Source organism: Phyllostomus discolor, chromosome 2, assembly GCF_004126475.2.
Source record: "Phyllostomus discolor isolate MPI-MPIP mPhyDis1 chromosome 2, mPhyDis1.pri.v3, whole genome shotgun sequence".
In the NCBI taxonomy this organism is placed as follows: domain Eukaryota; kingdom Metazoa; phylum Chordata; class Mammalia; order Chiroptera; family Phyllostomidae; genus Phyllostomus; species Phyllostomus discolor.
Genome location: NC_040904.2, coordinates 167,562,654 through 167,575,597, shown reverse-complemented (window position 1 = coordinate 167,575,597; position 12,944 = coordinate 167,562,654). Strand labels below are relative to the sequence as shown.

The window sequence follows — 12,944 nt, the reverse complement described above, 5'->3', positions numbered from 1 at the left end:
TTTCTCATCATGGGCCCATTTTTTTGTATTGGATATTTGACTTTTTAATCATTATAATATTTAGTGTAATTGGCATATTTAGTATTGATTCATAGGTATATGTTACATAGATGTGCACTATTTTTGATATTTTTCCCAGCTCTAGCTTGCCTATTCTCTCTTAATGATTTCTTTTGATGGATAATTCACTTTTGTTTTACCTGTGTTGTCTTTTCATTTAATTTTTTATTTTAAAAAATAGGTTTAGCATTTTTCTTCCTATATCAATGTTCCAGCACACACACACACACAAAGTTTCAAAGTTGATTTTAAGATTAAACATTTCAAATGTATGAAAGATAATAATGAGAAAAATAGCACACATAGTTCATAGTTTAGTAGTAAGAAACTATTAGAGTTTTGACTTGAAAGTGAAAGACTGAAACTAAGAAGAATAAGAAGGATTAGAAGGTATTCTGGAGAAAGTTAGCTCATGACCACAATGTTACAGAACAAAATCAAAGGCTCAGTTTAGGGAGATACAAAGTTACTCAAGGTCAAATCTGAAAAAGAAAATTTAAATTTCCATAGAGCTCTTTGTAAAAGAAGAGCAACAAATGGAAAGAGCACAGTGAGTTGAGACTTGTGGGACAGGTTATACACAAAGGGAAAGCCATACTTCAAGGGACACCATGAGAGCTATTAGACAACTGTAGCAATACTGAGGTTGAAGGGGAAAAGTGTGCATTCACAGAATGGGTGGAAACTCTGGGTTGCTAGAGGGGGCAGTTAATGCTACTTTCTTTCTGTTTTCTTCCAAAGAGTTATCATCCTTCAATGGCCTTGAGGAACCACAGCACCATGACTGAGTTCCTCCTCCTTGGGCTGCCTGCTGATCATGCCAGCCAGGCCCTACTCTTTGTGCTTTTCCTGGTAATTTACCTCCTGACTCTGTCAGGGAACCTACTGCTGATCCTGGTGATCAGGACCAGCTCTCACCTTCACACCCCCATGTACTTCTTGAGTCACCTCTCTTTCCCGGATCTCTGTTACTCTTCAGTCAAGGTGCCCAAGATGTTAGAGAACCTCCTGTCTGAGAAGAAAACCATCTCCATAGAGGACTGTTTGGCCCAGGCCTTCTTCGTGTTTGACTCTGGGGGAACACAGATCTGCCTCATTGCAGTGATGGCCTATGACCGCTATGCTGCCATCTGCCACCCTCTACACTATGGTCAGATGATGAGTGATGAGCTGTGTGTGGGGCTGGTGTGGGGATCCTGGGGCCTGGCCTTTCTGGATGCTCTCATCAATACCCTTCTAACTTGGAAGTTAGGCTTCTGTGAGACTCGAGTCATCTCCAACTTCCTTTGTGAGATACCTTCTCTCTTCCCCGTCTCCTGTTCCAACAGCTCCAATAACTTTGCTGTCCTTCTCTGCTCAGCTCTTCTACATGCCTTTGGGACCTGCTTCCTGGTTTTCTACTCTTATGCCCGCATTGTCTCCACCATCCTGAGCATCAGCTCCACCTCAGGCAGAAGCAAGGCCTTCTCCACCTGCTCCTCCCACCTCACTGCAGTGACCTTACTTTATGGTTCAGGCATCCTTCGCTATCTTATGTCCACCTCAGGTTCCCCATGGGAGTTGGTTTTCTCCATGCAGTACAGTGTGGTCATTCCCCTGCTGAATCCCCTTGTCTATAGCTTCAAGAACAAAGAAGTGAAAGCAGGTCTGAAAAGCATGTTGCAAAAAAGTTTACATCTTTTTTAGAGTTTACAAAGTTCTCTGCTAGGTAGCAGAGAACAGGTAGAGGATGATTGACAAACAGTGTAATTATAGCAAGATACCTAAGTAATAGACACAAAGGAAAAATTTGTTCCCTCATAATGTCAGACATAACAAGCTATCTTGTAAAGCCTCCTTTCTTGGAAATGCACACAGAAATGCAGAAAATCACTTGCTTGCTTTGTTTTGTGTTTCATCTTTCTCAGTGGCAGAAAAATATATATCAGACAACTATTTCAATCCAAATCATTTGGCTGCAAGCATAGAGGTATATTTTTCCTTTTGTTTGTGAAATGTTACCAAAAGCACTGGAAAAACTGTTCATGTCCTGAATGCTCACCTGGATTCCTGTTGCTATGAACTTAGAATTAAAGCCTTGCTTCAAAGTGAAAAACCAAGGTCTCTGAAGGAAGAAAGACATAGGCTTGAGAATCATGGAGGAGTGGGTGGAAGGTGGGTTTAAGATGAGCTCTGACTGAAAAGGGTCTTAGGGGCAAGGCAGATGCAGCTTAAGTGTCTGAGAGAGGAAGTCAGCTTCCTCTGGTCCAGGGTTGATCCAGGCTGACAGACAGCATCCACAAGCCATGTGAAGCATTATCTGCTATGTGACAAGTGGAGCCAATGCCACTCCTTCTAGGGTGGTATAGAAGTCCTGCTTCTTTCCCCTTCTAGGTTTTTCTGGTGGCAAGGAAGAAGTCTGGTAAAGCTTGTTCTGGGGAAAGTGATGAGGTTTAGAACAGAAAGGCATGGAGTGAAGAGGATCCTAGGTAGGGGTTTCCTGACAGACAAAAGGATGGTCATAGAGAAGAAGACCAATCAGAAGAACTGCATAAAGCCACCTACCAAAGTATCATATACATCTACATGAATCTGCTGCTAAACCATCTTAGAAACCGAAATGTAAATCCATACACACAGTGTTATTTATTCTGAATATCTTAAGTGAAGGTGCATTTAATACTAAGTTGTTAGACCTGGCTGGATTGAGCAGGGGCTGAGAACCAAAAGGTCGCCAGTTTGATTCCCAGTCAGGGCATATGCCTAGGTTGTGGGCCAGGTCCCCAATACTGGGCACTTGAGAGACAACCACACACTGATACTTCTCTCCCTCTCTTTCTCCTTCTCTTCCGCTCTCTCTAAAAATGAATAAATAAAAATCTTTAAAAAAAAATACGGGTTATTGTAATGAGGGGGTCCCAGGGAAGCAAAAAAGAATGAAGCTAGACCAACCCTAGACTGAAGCTGATGAATCTAAGTTGGCTGCTGCGCTGCTGGGGGCATCAGAGCCAGGACCATTTAGGAGAGGAACTGCAGATGCTGCCAGACTGCTGAAGAAGGGCTGTGCTGCTCCTGCCAGAATCAGAATATGGCTGCAGTGGTGTCTGCTCATCCTCATCTTCCTCTTCCTCAATCCTCTGTTCTTCTTCCTCTTTTCCTCTTCCTTTTCCTCCTTCTCCTTCTCCTTCCTCTTCATCTTCTTCTTCTCCTTCTTCTGCTCTTCCTTCTTCTTTTTCTTCATTATTAGTATTTTCTTAAACAGGCCACTGTCTCCAAATGGTTAACTGTATCCTGAAGACAATTAGCAAGAGACTCAGGGGAATGTCCTGCTCAAGCCTCCAGCCAAAACATTGTAAAGTCAGGAATACAAGAATGAATATAGAGCTTGTAAATGTGACACTCCTGGACAAGAAAAGAAGATTAGCAAGGGGACACCTTGGGAGGACAGGAATTGAGAACCTGATTCTGTACCTACCCCACAGAGCTACAGCTGAGGTATTCACTGTCCCAGTGAAAGCACAGGAATGCAGGCAAAGGAGACGTGTGATTTCTGTAACTCTACTCAAAGGCAAACTAATGCATTTTGGGGGCTCTAAGAGGCCTGTGGATTTGTTCTCCAAACTCTGGAAACTTCGGAAATCACCAGGCAGCCTTCAGAAAGAGACTGCTAAGGCCCCCTGTTCCTTTTCTGTACCCTCTCACTTGGGGTGTTCATGTTCCCACCAGGGCACGGCCCTCTGCAGACCCTGCCCTGGCTCTTTCAGTGATCCAGCTAATTCACCTAAGGTTTTGTTCTTCGTTTTGTATTCTTTTCTTTTCTTTTTTAAGGAAATTTGGCTAAAGCAATTTTGTCTTATAATCACCTCTACTAACAAAACATTTATAAAATATCTATTCTTTTGTAATATCAGAATTTCATACAAGATAGACCTGTTTCAGCTCTTTCCAATATTGTGCCCTCCTTTGGGTCTCTTTCCTACTTGGGAAATTTCAAAAGTTTTCAGCCAACATGCTTTTCCATTTAATGACATTTTAAAAGGAGTATTTACCAAATATTTAACTCTTAGTATGTAATTCATTAAAGCTACATAATTGCTTTTAGATATTTTCTCATATTTGCAATTTTTGCATTAGATAGATTTATGAAGCAAGTAAACAGTTATTTGTTATTTTCCACATTACAAACCACAAGACTGAAAATATTTTATGGATTCTGCTAAGTAGTTTAAATTATTTTTTTATTTTACTTTTCACTGTGTTGAAATCATAAGTATTATTGATTTGTGTAAAATATTAATATTTTTTCTTTACATATTTTAATTGGAAATTATCAAAATATGGAAATATGGTTGTACTACACAGTAAAAACCACTATTAATATTTAGGTATACCTCTGCCCAATTTTTGTATGACCAATGTCTTTAGGGTGCATTTTTATACATACCTGGGACTATAATTTGTAAGAATTTTGTCTCTGTCATTTTTCTCATCATAAAATAAAACTCCAGCATTTTCAATAATATTGTAGTCTGTGTCACATTTTCTCAAGAACAAAAAGCCATAGTTTATTTAACAATTTCCCTATAAATATTTGCAGTGTTTCCCCATGTCACTCAATCAGTTATCTAGCAATTGTTTTAAAGAGTTCTTCCCTCTTCTTCCCTCCCTTTTTCTGTCTCTTTTATTTCCTTTTTCTTATTGTGGCAAGTTCTCATGGAACAGAACCAACCTTGCTGAGGGATGGCTGAAAAGCATAGGCTTGGGTGACAAAAAGAAAGGGCAGCAAGAGCAAGGGAGGCCAGAGTATCAGTCCTTTGTCTTGGGGACTCATGTAGTTGGCAGAAATGGGGTGAGGGAGTTACATATTGATTGGTGGGCAAAGGTGGTGTCAGCTCTCCCTGGGGAACATGACTACCCACTCCTCACCTCTGAGAACCCTGCATGTGATCTCTATTTCTGTGATTCTGTTCCTGTTCTAGTTGTTTGCTTAGTTTATTTTTGCTTTTGTTTTGGTTTTTGTTGCTTTAGGTTCAGTTGTTGATAGTTGTGAATTTGTTGTCATTTTACTGTTCACAGTTTTGATCTCCCTCTTTTTCTTAGGTAAGTCTCTTTAACATTTCAAATACTATGGGCTTGGTGATAATGAACTCCTTTACTTGACCTTATCTGAGAAGCACTTAATCTGCCCTTCCTCTAAATAGATTTGCTGGATAGAGTACTCTTGGATGTAAGCCCTTGCCTTTCATGACATTAAATACTTTTTCCAGCCCCTGCTTGCCTGCAAGGATTCTTTAGAGAAATCAGCTGACAGTCTGGTGGGAACTCCTTTGTAGGTATCTGTCTCCTTCTCTCTTGCTGCTTTTAAGATTCTCTCCTTCTCTTTAATCCTAGGTAATGTAATTATAATGTGCCCTGGTGTGTGCTTCCTTGGATCCAACTTCTTTGGGACTCTGAGTTTTCTGAACTTCCTACAAGTCTATTTTCTTTGCCAGATTGGGGAAGTTCTCCTTCATTATTCTTTCAAATAAGTTTCAATTTCTTCCTCTTCTTCTCTCCTTCTGGAACTGCTATGATTCACATGTTGGAAAGTTTAAAGTTGTACTGGAGATTCCTCAGCCTCTTCTCATTTTTTTGAATTCTTATTTCTTCATTCTGTTGCAGTTGAATGTTTACTTCTTTCTTCTGCTCCAAACCATTGATGAGTCCCAGTTTCGTTCCCTTCACTGTTGGTTCCTTGTATATTTTCGGTTAGTTCACTTTTCATAGCTTTCACTTTTTCCTCTATTTTGCAACCATACTCACCCACTTCTGTGAGCATCTTGATTACCAGTGTTTTGAAATGTGCTTCTGATAGATTGGCTATCTCTTCGTTGCTTAGTTGTATTTTTTCTGGACTTTTGATGTGCTCTTTCATTTGACTGATATTTTTTGTCTTGGCATGCCTGTTCCAGAGTAAGGGGCAGAGGCTTAGGTATTGGCCAGGGTGGGGTAACCCTCTTTGCTGCATTGTGACACTGTCTATGGGAGAGGTGTCCAACAGGGAACAATGACACTTGCTCAGATCTCACCCCACTTTCTGTCACTTCCCTAGCTTCCCACAAATTGTACACTTTTAGGTGCTGATTCCCAGGTGTGTATGTTTGTGTTCATTCTAGGACCCTGTGGGCCTCTCCAAGAGACTACTATGAGACTGGGCGTTTCTCCTGCATTCACAAACACCACAGGATTTACAGCCACAGGTTTTCAGTTTAGTTTCCCATGCTGAACCCTGGGTTTTCTGGTCTGTCTCACTCCCTAGTTGTTCCTCCCAGCTTATTTGTGCACAAATGAGGAACCACTGCTCCTCCAGCCCCCACCACTCCCCCATGGTGGGCTCCCTTGCTGGGCATCCTCTGCACCTGGCTGCCAGTCTCTGCCCCTCCTACCAGTCCGGATGAATGTTTCTTTAACTGTTTGGTTGTCAGAATCCATGCAGTTTGATTTTCTGGCAGTTCTAGTTGTTGTTTTTTTTTTGTTTTTAAATTGTTTGTTATGTTTCTTTTGGTTGTGTGAAGAAACAAAGCAGTTCTACCTCCACCTCCACCTTGGCCAGAACTCCTCTCAGTGTTGATTGTTTGCTTATGTTCTCTGTACCCATGGCTGAAAATAATGACTTCTAGTCAGCAGTTCTACAAGCATTGGCTCTAATGCAAAGATGTGGGAGTTCTTTGGAAGGTCCTGCTGATCCTTCTCACTGCACAGTTCCCTGACCTAGAACACTTGGCTCTCTTGACTCTCCTCTATCCTACCCCTTCTGCAGTACCAGCGGCACTGCATAGGCTCTTGCTACAGAAGAATCCTCCCCTAACAGCCACATTGCATATGACAACTGTGAGAGTCTAAAGCCACCTCTCTACCAAGTTAACAATGTCTCTCCCCCAGGCAGTGAAAGACAAATACCATATGATCTCACCTTTAACAGGAACCTAAATAACAAAACAAAGAAGCAAGCAAAATATAACCAAAGACACTGAAATAGAGGACAGGCTGACAGTGACCGGAAGGGAGAGAAGAGGGAAATTAAGGGGACAGTGGGAAGGGTTCCCAGGAACAAACTTAAAGGACACGTGGTCAGAAACTAAGGGGAGGGTGGTAATGGGAGGGAAGTGGGGAGGGTGGGAGGGGGACTGGATTGGGAGTAAAAACGAGAAAACTGTATTTGAACAATGATTAAAATAAAAATAAAACTAAAAGTTTTCACAACAATTACAATTTTGTTTTAAAGTTTTTAATCTATTTGGATTTTATTTGAATTGCAATAAATGAAAGAATTAATTATGGACGACATGATATATTTTTATTTTTTCTTTTATCATTGAAATATCTTTAATAACTTTTTCATTTCTAAAATATGTTCAATATATTTTTTATTTTTGTTGTTTATCATTATCATATCTTTATAACCACAAATATAAATTTAAACATACGAAAGTGGGAAGGAAGAGAAGAACACAGGTAGGTAGGAAGAGAAAAGGGGTGGGAGGCAGGCTGTGAGACAGGGAGGGAATTCTAACCTTTGGGCCTAGGAAACCTTGGAACTCTGTACTTTTATCTTTAGAAATTATTGGCCACCCTGGGGCCCTTCTTATATGATGCAACCCACTGAAATAAGACTGATACAGCAGGGAAGAGGTGGCCCTGGAGAACCCACTCAGATTCAGAGCAAGCCCTCTGCCTAAGGGCCTCTCCAGGGACCTCTCTCACTGTCTAGGTCTACCTGGATCAAGTCCCTCCAGTCATTGTTACTTGGGCAGCAGAGTCAAAAAGGCTTCCCTTTGGACAGAAAGACTACAGGGATATTTCCCTGCTCACAAGTTCCATCCTTGTGTCTCCTAAAGGAAGGACAAGGTCAGGGAAGCCACAGCCATAGTCACATCTGTGGCTTTTGCTCCAGTGTTGGAACAGATACCATTCAGGACACCATTCCACTGACAGCATCTCTTGGTGGCCTAGGGAGCCCAGGTAAAGAGAAATCACCTTCTTATTAAAACCCATCTTTGCCAAAAACTGTCCACTCTGGGAACCTGTGAATATACGGCCATGAATAGAAATTAGGTCCTCATTTACCATCCAGGAGGGAGGGCTGACCACTCTGCCTTCCTCTGACCTAGACTAAACCGTATCACTGTCCATTTTACCAGGTGTTCTGGGTATTCTTTAATTTTTTGTCCTTTTTTTCTTTTGGCTTTTCCATTCCTGCAATGTGGAGAAGATGGTCCAAGTTTGACTTGGTTTCATATGAATCTCCTGGTACCAGCTCAGGGAATAAGCAGTCATTGAGGACCGTCATGTCAAGGCCTGAGATTACAGGGCAAATACTGGACATTACAGATTCACAACAACCCTGGGATTGGAAGGCCCTGCAGTGACTTGGTGTGCACAGCCCTTACTTCCACTTTGAGGACTTCTTCCTGCCCACCTTCATGAAACCAGCAAGCACCCTTGTGTGCCACTTCTGCTTGGGTTGGCACAGAAGACAAGGAATTTTCTACGTATTACCACAAAAAGCCAAGGAGGATCATTCCACAACCTTAGGATTTCTAAGTTGGAATGGACTTTAGAATTGTATGGTTCTTCCAAACTGTTTTCTTTTAATGAATTTGTTGTTGTTGTTGTTTTAACTCACAAATTTACAGCAGCAGAGAAAGGTCTTGTACCATCACCAGGTGTCACAATACCACTGTCAATCATTCAAATAATCATCATGGTCTGGCAGCCAGATGGTCAGCCTGAACATTTACTACTACTCACTCACCATGCCAGTCAGCCCCCCTGTGGTTGATCTCAGTTCCTTCTGGGACCAGAGAAGCTGGAGAACAGCACTTCTCAGTGCTCTGGCCTCTGTTACCAACCCCTGGCCTTTCCTTCTCCTGTCTGGATAATCTCTGCTCTCTTCTCTTTCCTTCCTAGGTCTGATTATCTGCACTCTTCCTCCCCACCTCTCCACCTTGGCCAATAAGTTCCTGCCTTAAGCTGGGAAGGGTTGATGAGGTCTCACATGGCAAGGTTGCCTTTGCTGCATGATCTGTCCTGGGTTGGATATGAAGCTTTACTCACAATGCCTCATCACCAGGCATGTTCTGACACTGAACCCCTTTGAGCATTCTTTACCATTTGTGTTCCTCTAAAGGAAAACTTGACTGCTCCATGGAAATTGGCAACATAACCACAGTCACTGCATTTGTTCTCCTAGGACTATCCAACAACCCTCAGATCCAGGCAATACTCTTTGTACTCTTCCTGGTGATTTACCTCCTGACCCTCACGGAGAACCTGCTGATGCTGCTGGTGATCAGAGCTGATTCCCATCTCCACACCCCCATGTACTTCTTCCTGAGCCACCTGTCCTTCCTGGGTGCTTTCTATTCCTCGGTCTTTGTGCCTAAACTGCTAGAGAACCTTCTTTCCAAGTCAAAGACTATAGCCCTGCTTGAGTGTTTCACCCAGATTTCCTTGGTCATATTTTCTGGAGCCACTGAAGCTTGCCTCCTTTCAGTCATGGCCTATGACCGGTTCCAGGCTGTGTGCCACCCACTGTTGTACATGGTGGCTATGAACAGGAAAGTATGTGTTGGCCTGGTGGGAGTATCCTGGGCCATAGGAATGGGTGCTAGCCTAGCAAACACCCTTCTGCTGGCTCAACAGCACTTCTGTGGTCCCAACCTCATCAGCAGTTTTGTCTGTGAGCTTCCTCCAGTGCTCCTGTTGGCCTGCTCTGACTCCTACATTAGCAATGTTGCCATCCTGATAACCACAGTGGTCCTGGGCTTTGGCACCCTTGCCCTATTGTTGGGTTCCTACACCCACATCATCATGACAGCTATGGGCATCAATTCTACCTCGGGTCGAAGCAAGATCTTCTCCACTTGCTCTTCTCATGTTCTTGTGGTCATCATTTTTTATGGTTCAGGAATGTTCAGGTATGTTATACTATGCCTCTTGAAAGTAAACATAGGATATTCCTTACCCTAAGTGGCCTTGATCTGTAGAACGGAATGTTGCAAAATAGCAGGATAACACTTAAGATGAAATTCAGAAGGCTAGGTTCTAGTATTGGCTCTGCTGTAGACAAACTGTGAATTACAAAAAGTCTATTTTCTTTTTCGGACCTCAGTGGGCTACTCTAAAAAATACAAGTTTATACAAGAAGTAAATATGAGAAGTAAAAAATACGAGTTTATACAAGAAGTAAAAATGTTCCTGCTTTCATTAACCTATGATTTGGGAGTCTCATAAAGGAAATCAAGAAACCTTGCTTAAAGTTTGGTAGATTTTTATTCAATGCAAGACAAAAAAATAAAACATATGCTTGAAATAGATGCCATCTTTCCTGTGGGAAGATTATGTTTCCAAAGCCTATTTATGCTGTAACTATCTATTAGGTACCTGCAAGACACCAGCTGCTTTACCTGGTCAATCTTAGTATGTATCTTAGCTGTAATTAGCATGTATCATGCAACAACAGAAATATTAACTCCACTTTCAGGTAAAGACCCTGAGTTTCAGGAGTAACAGGGAGTTTCTTGAAGGCCCCAGAACAAGCTAGTAATGGAGCCATAATTTAAAACAAGTGTCATTGACTTCAAACCTCATGCCCTTCTCTACCACGCTTCCCTCAAACATAAACAGCTACAGCTCACAAGTCCTCGCTTACTAGGAGACACAATGATTATGGTCTGTGCTCTCTGAAGTAAAATGGAGGTGGATTTGTACAAATTGTTCCATATTTTTGTCACATGCTTGTGACTTGGAGGGAAGCCAGGGGTGGAAAAGGATGGTAAAGAATGGTCTAGGAGAGCTCATCTGAGCCTGTGAACAAATGTCCTCATCTCTGTGTCTCGGTTTCCTCATATGCCATTGGGGATAATAAGATTTCTCCTACCTACCTCACAGAAATATTGGGAGAAAGAAATTAGATGATGAAAAAGCATAATAAAACAAATATCTTTTTCAACCAAGCACACCAGAACCCACAAAGAACATTTCAATGATGATGGTACCATTGCTTAAACAAAAAGAAAAAGTAATCCTTCTTTGGGAAATACTGTCAGTGTTATTTAACATCATGCATCCAAAATTTTTGCCTTATTATTTTGTTTTATTTTTATTGTTGTTCAAGTACAGTTGTCTGCATTTTCCCACAATCTTATTATTTTGGACTCATAGATTGTGCTTAACACATTTTTATACTTCACATTATTTACCTTGCATGGCTTCTTTTCTAAGCCTGAGAAAAATGCACCGAAAAATAAATGTTTGTTCCACTAAGCATTATGAAAATAATATGCTATGATTCTGAGGGTAGCTCCCAGAGTTTGGAATGTTGGGAACAATGCCTGTTTTATTGGATTAGGCATGCAGTTTTGCAAGGAACAATGATCGCAGGTTGAGAAAACGTAGTTGTATATATAAGGAAAAGAAGATAAAAATTCCTTATATTATTCATAGCTAATACAGAAAGATGTTTTGAAGAGTATGAAGTACTAGGGAACTGCATGGAACTATTATTAGTTCTGCTCAAACCTCCTGCACTTCATCTGCCACAGAACTAACTTTCCCCCAGGGCAGCTCCTGTAATGTTCTGCATAAGATCATTCAGGTTTGGAGGCATTCCAAGACAGAAATGCCTGACTTCTCACTGACCATACAGTCATTTCTGTGTGCTGCTACCAGCGATAGTCAGCTCAGCCCTGAGGACCCTCTCTGAAGATTCTCCAGGATAGGATGGGCAGCAGCTACCAACAGTATTGAGCTCAGCTTATCCCTTTGTGCAACTACCTTCCAGGTACATGACTCCAGCATCTGGCTCAGTCCTGGAGCAAGTGCTCTCCCTGCAGTACAGTGTGGTGACACCTCTGTTAAACCCCCTCATCTACAGTCTGGAGAATCAAGAGGTGAAGGCAGCTCTGAAAAGGGTGCTGGCCAGGAAGTCCAGGCTGACCTTCTAACCCAGCCTCCACTGCCTCACCAGGAGAAAACATAACAGGAAAGAAGAGGTGAAAAGAGCTATCACCATGCAGCTATCTCACTCTTTTCCAAAACAGAAGCCTTAGTTCTTCTGACCCCAGTCAAGTGAGATGGGGAAGATTCCATAGACCAGATGGCATCCATCCAACAGGGGCCCAGTCACCACACAGGAAAGTCATTACAGCCTCACTAGCCATTTCTACAACAATTGCTCATTTCTTGTCCTTTCTACCTTTCCTCTGTCTGCCTCTCCCTCACTCTTTTACTTCGGTCTATGTACAAAGTGTAATCCAACCTATCTGACCACTAGCAAATATTCCACTGCATTCTGGGAAATCCCCATCTTGGTACTGTGAGACCCAATTTCTCCTTTGTTTCCTTCCCAAAATATTCCTGGGAAGATTTACAGCTCCATGATAACTTAGAAAGAAATAAAATAAGTGTGTCTTCTCATGTCTTTGTTCTTGACAAGTAACATAAAGTAAAGCCTAGCAAGTTCCTCTTAAAGGGCCTGTGCACAGACTAACCTGGACTCACTCCCTCTGAGCTCCAGCACAGGAGCAGGATATTGGAAGGCACCAAAGGCATACAGGGAGAAACTGAAGTGTCCAGCATCATGCCAAGAGCTGTGGAGCAGCTTTCTCCCAGCAGAAATGCTAGCAGAGGCCACTGTTCCTTTTCTGAAAACTCCCATACTGCCCTCCACCCACCCACAGAGCCACAAAGCAGGCAGGCAGGTGCCCTATCTGAGGTTCCATCAACCTGGTTCACACTGTTTACCTTACCCTGGTGTATTCCTGAGACTCTGCGCAACCCAACTTTCAGGCTCACCCAAGCTGTTTCCATACAAGCCTGGCTTTGTTTGGCTCATGCTTCAGATTTTCCTAAATTCTCTCAAA

At 42.1% G+C, this 12,944-nt stretch overlaps 2 protein-coding genes across 2 annotated transcripts; both read left to right on the top strand.

Moving 5' to 3' along the window:
• The first annotated feature begins 776 nt into the window (after positions 1-776).
• On the top strand, positions 777-2,045 carry LOC114513051 (olfactory receptor 8S1-like). The gene has a single exon (XM_028532154.2). The coding sequence runs from the start codon at positions 817-819 to the stop codon at positions 1,744-1,746; it is 930 nt and encodes a 309-aa protein (XP_028387955.1). The 5' UTR covers positions 777-816; the 3' UTR covers positions 1,747-2,045.
• Positions 2,046-7,809: 5,764 nt separating this feature from the next.
• Positions 7,810-12,498, top strand: LOC114513050 (olfactory receptor 8S1-like). Its single transcript, XM_036019111.1, has 3 exons — positions 7,810-8,040; positions 8,989-9,998; positions 11,864-12,498. Exons 2-3 carry the CDS (start codon positions 9,226-9,228, stop codon positions 12,024-12,026), a joined length of 936 nt encoding a protein of 311 aa, XP_035875004.1. The 5' UTR covers positions 7,810-8,040; positions 8,989-9,225; the 3' UTR covers positions 12,027-12,498.
• The last annotated feature ends 446 nt before the right edge of the window (positions 12,499-12,944 follow it).

Coding starts and splice junctions, on each gene's coding strand:
- LOC114513051 (XM_028532154.2), top strand. CDS start 817: ATGGCCTTGAGGAACCACAGCACCATGACTGAGTTCCTCCTCCTTGGG.
- LOC114513050 (XM_036019111.1), top strand. CDS start 9,226: ATGGAAATTGGCAACATAACCACAGTCACTGCATTTGTTCTCCTAGGA. Junction 9,999..11,863: donor TATGGTTCAGGAATGTTCAG/GTATGTTATACT, acceptor ACTACCTTCCAG/GTACATGACTCCAGCATCTG.